General features: G+C 30.9%; 1 protein-coding gene across 1 annotated transcript; it reads right to left on the reverse strand.

Annotated features, from left to right (window-relative positions):
- Nucleotides 1-8,618: 8,618 nt before the first annotated feature.
- Nucleotides 8,619-12,498, reverse strand: LOC112697452 (probable indole-3-pyruvate monooxygenase YUCCA4). The gene is made up of 4 exons (XM_025750634.3): nt 11,775-12,498; nt 10,913-11,161; nt 10,544-10,666; nt 8,619-9,534 (listed from the first exon to the last, which is right to left on the reverse strand). Exons 1-4 carry the CDS (start codon nt 12,396-12,398, stop codon nt 9,316-9,318), a joined length of 1,215 nt encoding a protein of 404 aa, XP_025606419.1. The 5' UTR covers nt 12,399-12,498; the 3' UTR covers nt 8,619-9,315.
- Nucleotides 12,499-12,725: the final 227 nt, after the last annotated feature.

Raw genomic sequence — 12,725 nt, forward strand, 5'->3', positions numbered from 1 at the left:
TTAATATCAAGAAAATACCTTTTTCAAAAGTTTAAATTGATAGATATATATATAAACGATTATATCTGTAACACATCTTTTAAAAAAGAACTTCTATTGGGTTTATTTAAATTTTTTGATAAGCTTTCTTTTTCAATTTAATTTATTTTATGCTATTTTTTTTTTAACTCTAATAAAAATTAAACTCTTAGCCATGATATTATATCATGAGACTACTTCTTTCAAAAATTTAAACTGATAGACAAATATATATAAATGGTTATATCTCTAACAATTAAATAATAAGATGATAATATTATTGCCACTCTTATTTTTTATAATACTATTTTATACATGATTTTTTGCATTGTATATATTTGTATGAATTTGTAAAATTTTGAATATCATTATCAAAATATATAGGAATTACAATATTCATTTGTAAACAATAAAGTTTTTTGCATTTTCTCTTATTAATCGATTTCGGAGATGGTTTTTCTTCTCATTTTGACTTACTCGGTTGAAAGTTTTGAGATACATTCATCACCCACTGAAAAATACTGTGCCTCCAAATCCAATTGCCTATATAAGCAATTTTCACTCTCTCACACGTTTTCCCAAAGTAATAATGGTAGTTTTCATCAATAAATAAGGTTCTGCGTGCTTTAGTATATTAAGATTCAATTTGGTAAATTTTTTTTAAAAAAGTATTTGCATCTTTAAAAAATATAAGCAATTTACTTTATATTTGATAAGAAATGAAAAAAATTGTTTTAAAATGTTTGAAAAACTAGAAATTTTTTTATATACTTAATTATGAAGATATTTTTTAAAATTAAACCGTCTGTCATAACTTCTTATTAAAATTAGTTTAACTAAATATTAACAAAAATTTTAATAAACATAATTTTTATAATTTATACTTATTAAAAGTCATTTTTATTTCGATTTATCAAATATAACTACTACATTTTAAAAAAAATCATCTTTAAAAAAAGGTTTAATTATTCTATTGGTCTTTATAGTTTCGTAAAATTTTTAATTATGTCCCTATATTTTTTTCTTTTTAATTTTGTCTCTACACGAATTTTTCTTTTTCAATTAGGTCTCTTAAATTGGTTTAATTATATAGGAACTCAAGTAAAAGAAAATTAGTGCAGAGATCCAAATAAAAAAAAATAGTACAAGGACTCAATTAAAAGAAAAAAAAGTATAAAACCTAATTAAAAATTTTGTGAAACTATAGAACCAATAAAGTAATTAAATCTTAAAAAAACTAATTTTAATAAATTGTTTTTAAAAGCTTACCAAATTGAAAGTAAAACTATGTCATGATGATTTATTATTTATTTGGTCCTTTTCGGAGGATACCTTGCTTGCATTGCATGGTTTGATGGTATACATTGAAGGAAAGCTGCGATTACAACAGTGAGTATGAAAAAAATGGCTGCATGCAGATTTCAAAGGCTGCTGTTACCTGTGTATGTGAATTATCATATTTCAGTGACTCAGGTGATTATGCACGTGGATCCAAACAAAATCCACCAATTCAAGACATATACTATATATGCCTACATTTTTATCTAAACTTCCTTCTTTGGCAACCATGCATCATGCATATGCATGCATCTCCTCATTTATATGATCTTCAACTACTCACAAATTACTCTTATTGGTTACTCCTAGACTAGCTACCCAACTGTTCAATACTTCTTTTAATATTAATTTAATTTATTAAATTAAAATATTAAAATGATTATATGCTGTATATTGCATAGTGTTTGTTAAGCAATTAAAATTTTTTAGTTGTGGACATGTTTATTTTATATAATATCAAAACATAGAACAACTATATATCATGAATGTACCAATTTTGATTTTTTTTTATGGAGTCATTTTAAAAATTATTTTAGTTTGGTTTATGATTTTGATTTCTGTCCTAATTCTCTTAAGGGTTCTTATAATTTTCTTTTCCGTATTTTTTCGTATTTTTGCAGCTTAATAATAGTGAAAGTGAGAAGATTGATAACATAAAAGATAATGTTGGTGGTCCAGGATGTAATGTTGGTTCAAGCTATAGAGCTGCTCGTCCAATTAAATATGCAAGTGTAAGATCTTCAACTAATGCTTGCTGCTCAAAAAAAGAAGCTTTAAATAGCAAGAAGGTTGCTAGAGGAAAGATGTCTGCAGTTGGAGAAGCTTTTGTTGGTAACAACGATGAAACTAGGAGTATTTCTAATGGGATATTTTTAAAGTATCACTTTTGATAATTTTAATAAGTAAATTGATTTAGAATTAAAATCTATATTAAAATTTATTAATAAAATGAAATTAGTATTACTCACTGTAAGAAAAATATTGAGTACCGTCGGATTCATCGTCGTCCTTGAGTTGAAGGTATAGACAGCGTCGGAAACTGTTTACCGGTAGATTTTTTTTGTCCGATATTAATTACCAGCGGATTTTTCGTCGGTATTTTCAATGGATTTGTCGAGACTGAGTTAATGATTACCGTCGATTTAATCCATCAGTAAATCCTATGGTAGAATTTATTTTTAGCACCGTTAACCCACAATTAGTAGTCAAATTAAAACTCTTGTTAACAAAATTGTAAGCATGCAGGAACTTAAAATTAGCAGAAATCAACAAATTATTTTATTAAAAATAAATGGTCTGAATACAATAAAATATCACAAAAGTAGAACACAATAAAGTAGATAAACAAAAATATAAAATCCTAACCCCCTACAGATCCCAGTAATCGTTGTCGTCGTTGTGATCCCCCTACTGAGGCAGCAGAGTTAGTGCTGACGTCGGTACCCACCAGCAACGTTACCGCTGGAGCCAGCAGCGTTGCTGGTTCCAGCGCGTATCTGCTGGTTGTATACCTTCATCTGCTCTCGCAAGTGATCTAGCAGCTCCAGCTTCTTCGTCAGGTCCGAGCTGGTGGCAACGTCTCCTCTCACGCGTGCAAAAAGGTTGTTATATCTCTACTCAAACTACTCCGATTGCTGGTGAAGCTCCTGTGTTAGCTTCTGCACCTCTTCCCTCAAGTCGACAACTTCCTGGGGATTGGCAGGGATGGCAGCAAAGGTAGAGGCAGAAGAAGCCACCAACGCGTAGGAGCAGAGGCCGCTGGTGAAAAACGACCCCAACCCGAAGCGGCGATTCTTGTGGGGTTCAGAGGTAGTCTCGCGCTAAACCCTATCAGGATTTACCACTGAGGTCTCAGAGCCGGCTTCGTTGGTCTGACTAGGTGGCTAAGATTGTTGGGTTGCAACTTCCAACCTTTGCATGTAATCCTTCTGTGTCACACACGTCATGATTAATATAACAATTAATTGACTTTAAACCAAATAAATTTAAAACTTAGGATTAATTAAAACTCACATAATTGGCCGCAAACCGTTCGTCAGCAAATCTCTCCTTGTTGGCCTTCAAAGTATGGGTATTCCTGAAGGTCTCCACTAGTGTCGCCTCACGATCCAACGACTTAGACTACAAATTATATCAACCAATAAAATGAATGAACAAATTAAACAATTAATTCAACTAATTATTAAAAAATTAAACAATGACAAATTCTCACCAGTCTGCTTTCAATCTTCATGAAGGTCGCCGAACCACCCGTATACTTCGACGACCTGCGTGAAGCCCTGTTAGCGACGTTCGTCAGACGATGATGCTTAAACCCCTCATCATTTCTAAAATAAGCCTCCAGTTCTTTCTCAATGGATGAACGGATCCATCCTGTTAGGTGGTCGTACTCCTAACGAATGTCGCTCATCATCTGCTGAAGTCGTTTAGCTGTCAGTGGTCGTAGATATTCCTGATCATGAGATTATATTCCGCATCCCATGTGAATTTTAACTGCACAAAGTGATTCAACAACATTAGTTAGTCGGAATAAAATACAGTCCAAATACAGTTAATTAATTCAACATTTTTGGGTTCTTACCATCCACTGCTGAAACCATTGCTCTCTAGTCTCAGTCGGGATCTTCGTGTAGCTCAGCCACGGGTGGTCGTACATTGACTTAATGACCTCAGAAATTTCTTGTGTGCAACCATTGGGGTTTCGTGCAAGCCTATCAGAGAAAAAATTTAGCATTAACAAATACGTAGAATAATTCAAACCTCAGCCGAATGATGGGCGGTGGTAGAGTGGCATCCGACTGGGGGCACTAGAGAAATCACTCATTGCGAACTTTGTCGTCGCTGGATCTGCAGGGGGCGTAGCAAAAGGAGGCACATAGTTCGAGTTTAGGACCATGATGACTTGCTAGTTCGCTTGACTTGCCTGTGACGTCCCAGGAGTCGACGGGGTAGTCGGAGTAGAGGGAGATGACTAAACAGTCGCAAGAGATTTGGTGAAAACCCTACCTCTACCACGATCCCAAGATCCACGTGGTCTACCTCTACTACCTGTTATCATTTCTGCAAAGAGAATATATTATTAACACTAATCAACACATATTAATTACACGAATCATTCAACAAATTTTTTTTTAAAAAATTAGACATACCCTCCCCTAAAATTAGACATATAACCATTTTTACAATTTCCACAAATCCAACCAATCTCAATCTACAGCATCAGTCAGCATACAAAAATAATTTTATAAGAATTAATTAAACTCAGATCATAAGAATTTCATAAAACATTAATTACCAGTTGATTGGAGATAACAAGTAACAAGACCTCTTTCTCAATTCATCACAATCACAAATGTGAAGAACATACAAGGGGTATGAAAAATGCAAAAGTGTGTAAGAACACAATCATTTTAAGAGAAAACTAACAAAGACAATAACTAAAGAAATAGGATTATATTCACGATGGTCCGATGCTTTTTTCGGTCAAACATTTTTACTTACTATACTATTACAACATGACTTCTTCCTAAAATCTTTCGCCTACTAAAGAGAATTAGATAGAACCAAAAAAAAAAAAAAGTAGGACAATGAATTAAAAAACAAAAACTAAGTTCATAACATTGGTTATAACCTAGTAACATTATTTTGGTATAAAATAGAGTAATTATTTGCTTGAATATTAGAATTCAACAATATAATCAAGAGGTATAATTATTTTAAAAATATATATTATTCATTCCGATTGACTCACTTACTCTCCTTAATTTATCTACTCTCTTTTACTAAAACTTATTTTTATTTTCTCAATTTTGTAAAAGAAAAAAAGATCTAAATCAAGTACTGCTTGTAGAAAAAGTTGAAACAAAAGGAATGCTTTATATACCTCTACTAAATTTATAAATTACATATCTCTAAAGAAAAATTGTTTCAATTATTTTTTTTAATACTCAGAGCTTGTCATGATTTTAACGCATTAGAAGATCTCAAACACAAAAAAAAATTATTTCAAAAGTCTCATTATTTTAATTTAGTTTCACTACTTATATAACAATATTATTCTGAAGAGCACTTAATATTATAACCTAAACAATAAAAATAAACAATAAAAATTAGGGAAAAATAGTTGAACAATATACAAATTACATTTAAGATAATAAAAATTAGTGGAAACCTCACTAATCTAGACCTGACAGACGACGACGAAGTTGGCGACAGCGGCGGTCCGGTGCAGTGCGGTGACGCTGGTAGAAGAATGAAGACAGAGAGAGACAGAGTTGTGGCTGGTACCTAGAGAGAGGACAAACTGGCTGGTTTTCGTGAGACGGAAAGGCAGCGGTGAGAGACCGGGACCGACGGCAGCGGGGTTGGAGTGGTGGGCATAGGAAACGGCTAGAGAGAGAAAGGGAGGAGAGCTGTTAGAGAGAGAAAGGGTTTTCGAAATGAAGCTAAGAAAATTTTATGCTTTCAATTTTAGGGCTCATTATCGTCGGATTTACCGTCGGCTAAATCCGAAGGTAACTCATAGTGGGTCACCAAAACGCATCATTTAACTTAATTGTTAGGAAAATCTGACGGTAAAGCTCACGCTAAAGTTCATGCCTATGTCCCTCGTTTTTCCTCCAAGCATTGCCGGCGAATTTATCGTCGGAATCAAAAGTCTGCCGGTAACGATTTGACTAAACGAATTTTATTTCAAAACCATCTATAAATCCGTCAATAAAATCGACGGTAATACGCGACGCTAAATCTAACAGTAAATTCGATGGTACTCGGCGTATTTTTTGTAGTGATCTTAGAAATACAGTATATCACACATTGATAGAAAACTAATAAAATTTTACCACTTGTATAATTTTATTGATACAATAATTAAAAATAATCTAAAATTTTAACTAAATTAAGATTACACATTAGAAGGACACATTTTACTGTTAATTTCGAATATTTATTTATGACATATAGTCTTACAAATATTTATGTGTTATCTTGTAAGACCTAAAATAAAATTGAAATTAAAATAAGCATTAGTAATTTTCTAAGCCGATAATTGTAAGAGAAAGTTTGTTAAACCTAGTTCTTTGTCTTGGACATGAGTTTTGTGCAATCTAAATTTTCTATCCCTAAAAGGATCATAGTTACTAAGGATTGTTGGAACTTTATGCCAATGAAAAAAAGTAAAGTAAAGTCTATTTTTAATCAACCAAATAAAAATATTTGTCTGCCAACTTATTGTGGGTGATATATGGAAAACTTAAACTACTTTTTATTTCATTCATTCTGATTATATTACAAAAAAAAATTCTCAATTTATCCTTATTAAGAATTTTAAGATAAAAATAATTGGTAGTAAAATTGAAAAGCGTCTTTGAAGTGGACGATATTTTAAATTTTTTTTTATCACGGTTGATAATACTAGCTAGTTAAAATATTATAATATCACTGTTTCTTATTTAAAAAGTAGAATAGAAAATTAGAACTCACATCTATTAATAATTAAAGAGAGAATTTTTACATGTTAAATATTGTGCGTATATTTTAACTCTTATTGTAAATGATGGACTAAAAGATGAAGATTCAATTTTAAAAATGATTAAAAATGTGATTAAACATGTATATGTGTGTCATTAGGTTGTATAAATAGGGTTAAGATTATGGTAAAGGAGGCTAAAATTCAACGGAAAAATATTGTGAAATTAAACGTTCCAACTCGATATAACTCTACCTTTGTATCTAATGCTTGGAAGAGCTTTGGAATTTAGAAAGGGCAATTAAAAAATTGAGGAGGGAGACGAGGAATATGCTATGAGAAAATTTTTATGTGTACTATCATATCGGTATTATAATAATTTTTAATCGTTGATCTTAATTATAAAAAATATATATAATATATATAATTAAGATCAACAGTTAAAAACTATTCATATATGGATATAATAATATATTTAAAAATATTTTTATACTATGATGACTAATGGCGGTATACCGTACCAAAGAATTTTAAATTTGTTAGATTTTGACAAATTTTTTATTATGTAGTAATTAAGAGAGTTTCAAGTTTAATATTAATTTATGACATCTTCTCAACACTTCGATTATTTTTAAAAAGTTTATTTATATTTAAATATTAGATGACAAAGTTTATATTTAATATTTTTAAACATGGCTGAAAAAAATTAAAATAAAGTCTAAGTATGATAAATATTAAAATAGCATAAAAAAGTATAAATATAATGATATTTATAGCCGTAATTTTTTGACCCCTGGTACAAGCTTTAAATGGTAGACTGAAATTTTGAGAAGTATGAAAAAGATGTTTCACTTGGAGTTCAAAGGCTAAGAAAACATTATATATATATATATATATATATATAAAAGAGTAATAACTTAAATTAATTTTTAAATATTTTAAAAATAGATATTTTAATTTAAAAAAATTAATATATAAATTAATTTTTAATATTTTTATTAAATATAATAGTTTTTAATCTATTTTTTAACATGATTTATTATCAGAGAATGCTAAATTGATATGTAAATCTACACACGTAATAATTAAGTGTTCACGTGTGTGAAAAGGATAAAATAATTACTAGCATGAGTCATTAGCACTCAAATCACTATCACCGTTCTCTTCCTCCCTCTTTTTCTTCCTTTCTTCTCATTTTTCTTTCTCGGATAGACTTAACTATTACCATCTCCTCACTTTCCCTCACTATCTGCGTTTTCTATTATGAAATCTCATATCTGATATCATCATCATCGCAGCTCCTCCATTGCATAAAGAAAAAACTTCACCATCAGCAATGTTTTTTAGCTTCTTCGTGTCTCCACCCCCACTAATGACCATCGCAAATATATTCGATTATGCTAAAAAATCAGCTAAAAGTAAAGTTAATTCTAATCAATTAGTTAAAAAATAGGTCTATTATATAAAAAAAATTTATTATCTTAATTTTTTAATTTTTAAAATAAAAAATAAAAAAATTGAATCAGTTAGTCTATATTATTATTAATTTCATAGACTTTTTTATTATATATGTGTGGGCCAATCGCAGGGAACTCTCGAACATAAGATGAGAAGACACCACATCCAACTCAAAACTTTAAGGTGTCAAATTAATGGGTCTCTTATCTTATAAATTCCTCATTCTTCCATGTTTTCTTTGATGTAGGACTAATTTCAACACTTCTCACACTTGCAACATTAACAGGTAGGTGCGCACACATGTACCTGTCTTCTATTATTATTATAAATAAACAAATTATACCTTGTTGTTCCAACAATTTCTTGACAAATGGGAACCGAACTATAGTTGGCGACATTTTTATAGTTCTATAAAGTAACTAACTAGTAACTACCACGTAATTAGTCGTTGCCATTCAATTACTTTATTTGTATTGTAATGTAACGACACATACACTTTAATTTGTACTTTGTACTAATGGTACCATTTCATTTTATGAAGCTGTTTTTGTACAAAAAGCTGAAGCACTTGATGATGAGTAGTTAGCAAAGCGCGTATATTCTCCTAAATACAAAATTGTACATACACAAAAACATGGAAATGATGACGAAAAAAAAAAGAAAATAATAATAGAGAAAGAAAACCCATGCGATCCTAACTCTCTACTCTTTTCTCTCATTTCATCTTCATTTCTCTCTATCTCTTTTTTTTTAATCTAAAGTAAAGTTTAATTTTGTTGTTAAAATTATAAATTTAATTTAATTCAGCCCTTAATTTTTTAAAATATTTAATTCAATTTCAAAAATTATACTACATAGAGTATAATTTGAGGTATTAAATTAAATATTTCAAAAAATTAAGAACTAAATCAAATAAAATTTATAACTTTAACAACGAAATTAAACTTATACTTTTTTTGGGGGGATTTACAAATAGAAAAGTTGGAGATGTTATTGTGGGTGGGGTTATAATTATTATTATTATAAGCTAAGATCTAGGAATTGTTGAGTTGGATGATATGTGAATTGTTGTTGTTGTCCTTTTTAAGGGTTTTCCATTGATCAGCAATGTCATTAGCAATCTTGACTGCATCTGAGGAAGTTCCAGAAAGGCCCCTTCTTGTGAATCCAACTGTGTACAATCCATGCTTCCCTTTCCAACCATTAGGGAAGGGCGTTTTCGGCATTCCATCTTCCGTGAAGAAATCACAACTCTGAAACAAAAGGAAAAAAAAAATTAAATAAATAGTTTCAGTAGTTTGATTTAATTTTAAAAGCTAGTTTTTTTTTTTAAATTTAATATAGCAATATATGTTTTCATATGATATATGATGAGGACGACCCTTTAGTTTATCATATAAAAATGATGCATCATGGTTTGGAATTTAGTGACAGAGGCCCATATGATACAAATTGCAGGATTTTTCAGAGCATGATAGCTCCATCTATCCATACCCTTACCCACAGAATAGAGAAAACAGTTTCTTTGATAATAATAATAATAATGAAAATAATTTGATTAAATAATAATAATAATATTTGTTTTTTGTGTCAATGATGACATAATAATTAAATTTGAAAGGAGTGGAGAATGAATGAATTGACCAAGGGGACTCAAACAGGTTTTTTCAGCAGAGTAAGAGGAACCACTGCCTGTAGAAAAAGAGTATAAAGAATTCTCTTTTTGGTGTGACCCTTTTACAACTTGCAACCTTGATAGATATTTCATGATCATCACACATCATGAGACGTCACAACTCACTTAATATTCACTCCACAGTAAAAACAAAAAATATTATTATTAAATTATTTTCATATATTAATTTTGATGTCCAGTCACGTGCATCTAATTAGATAATGCTAATTGAGTAAAAAAATGAATATAAATGTACTGTATAAAACGTTTTACATTAAATTACTATTTGATAATATTTATAAAAAAATTATTATTTTGAAAATTCTAAGAATTATTATTCTTTTGTGTAAGAAAAAAACAAAAGATAGTTTAAAAAAGTGGTAGAACCCAGGACAGAGGGCAAAGTGATTTTATTCTTTCTTTTTTGCATGAAGAAAAGAAGACATTTGTAGGTTTCTGCTCTTTGCATGTGTCCCAAAGAGCCTTAGAAAGTGATGGGTCATGAGTGGTTCATAATAAGATAGAGCTAAAAACGCAACAGAACAGGTCAATTTTATTTTATTTATTTTTTAATTTAATTTTCTAACCTTGAGCCAAGTAGGCACGTTGCTCTTGTATCCCGTTGCCAATATTATAGCATCGAATTCCTTTTCTTGTCCATCCACAAATTTGGCACCATTTCTTGTTATCTCCTTCACACCTTCCATCACCTATGCAAAGCCAAAAAAGAAAAACCCTAACAAATCTTAGCCTCAACATATGACAAAATTAAACTTTCCCTAGGCCCTAGCTTTTCAAAGTACAACACTCTTTATACAAAAATATTTTTTTATTTTTTAATATATTTAATATTATTTAAAAAATCTCACTTTGGTAATATTAATGTTTTAATAGAATTTGCTATTTAGAAACTATACTTTAATTTAAAAAAAAAAATATATTAAATGAAATAGTACCTTAATGTTACCGGATTTGATTTGTGCTACTTGACCAACATCAAGAACAGGGGTTTTCCCTGTGGCAAGTTTAAGTTCAATTGGACCCGTTTTGGGCCTTCTTATGCCATAATGACTTGTGTTTCCCAACATCATGTTTGCCACCAACAACAGAAACTTGTCTACTATTTTTAGTGGAAACCATTTGTATAGTGCCATTGCTATTCCAAATGATGATATTCCCAAAATCTCCCTAGGGAGAACATGTACCTATACACATATATTGCATCATCATTAGACACATAAATATAAATATATTGAACCACCAAATGTGCAAAAAGGACATCAACTCAATATTGATGATTACTTACCCAAATGGGAAAAACACATACATACATGACGTCAGCTTCAGTACTAGTACAGTTATACGGATCATTATTAAATGGTTCATTAATAATAATAATAAAGAAAAAAAAATTTTTTTGCTATTCAGTCCCTATTGTAAAATAATCTTACTTTTGAATAGAGAAGCTTATACTTTTTTTTTTTAGTTTTCACTCATCACATTAGAGAAACAATAGAAGACGTATTATTTTATTTATGCTCTAACTTTTACAATAAAAATACAGTTAACAAAATAGAAGAGATGGTTACATTCTTCAATAATAACATAAAGTAATATAAGAAAATCTTTTATTAACCATAAAAAAAGACTTTTATTGATGTCTACAATGATTGGGCGTTGTACTAGTACTAAGTAAGCTGCACTTCCAAAAAAGATAACTACTAAAAATTAAATTAATATTAATATTTTCTCACTTGCAACAATGAAATAAAGTTAACCAAGAAAATCAAAATAATTAGCAAAAAAATTTGAGCTCACCGTATTTCTTGCAACCATGTAAGGCTTAGCATTGTGTCTACAAAGATCCAAGCTAACTTCCATGCCAGAATTTCCACAACCAATAACCAAAACCTTCTTGTTCTTATAAGCGTCACCAGATTTATACGCGCTAGTATGAACAACAGCACCATGAAACTTGTCGATGCCGAGAATCTTGGGAATCATAGGTTCGGCATTTTCTCCGGTAGCTACAATGAGCCAAGGGGAAAGGTAGAGAGAGTCTTGGGTCCTAACGAGCCAAATCTGGGAAGAGGGATCAAACTCGGCCACGTGGACTGTCTGGTTGAACTTCGGTTGAACCTTGAAATGCGAAGCGTAGGAGTCCATGTAGGAGATGAACTGGTACTTGGTTGGGTACTTTGGGAAGGTTTGTGGGAAGCCCATTAGTGGGAGTTGGCAGAAATTTTTAGGGAGATGGAGTTTGAGGCGGTCGTAGGTTTTGTTTTGCCAAAGCGAAGCGATGCAATCGCTTCGCTCTAAGATTATTGAAGGAATGGAGTACCGAGATAGACAGGCAGCTACGGCTATGCCGGAGGGTCCTGCTCCGACTATGATTGGGCCTTCAACACACTCCAAAGAAGAAGAAGAAGAAGAAGTTCTCATTGTGTTAGAAGAAGAAGTGGTTTAATATGAAGAAGTGATAGTGAGGGTTGGTTTTATAGTGTGGGGGTGTTATGGGAATTTAAAGAGAGGGAAATTTTGTGGTTAGAAGGGTGAGCCTTATAAATGCATGGAGAGAGGGGTGTGGGGTGTGGTGTAATTGAGGCGTGAAGGTTAAGAAAAAGGATTTGATTTTGTTTCTCAAGGCTCTTTCTTCTCTCTTTTAAAGAGAGATATAGAGAGAGAGAGAAAGTGAGATATGCTGAAAATTCATACACAAACAATTGGTGTATTTCATTTGTTTTTCTATTTGTAATTTTTTGCTGCTTC

The sequence above is a fragment of the Arachis hypogaea genome, chromosome 16 (genome assembly GCF_003086295.3).
Source record: "Arachis hypogaea cultivar Tifrunner chromosome 16, arahy.Tifrunner.gnm2.J5K5, whole genome shotgun sequence".
NCBI lineage: Eukaryota > Viridiplantae > Streptophyta > Magnoliopsida > Fabales > Fabaceae > Arachis > Arachis hypogaea.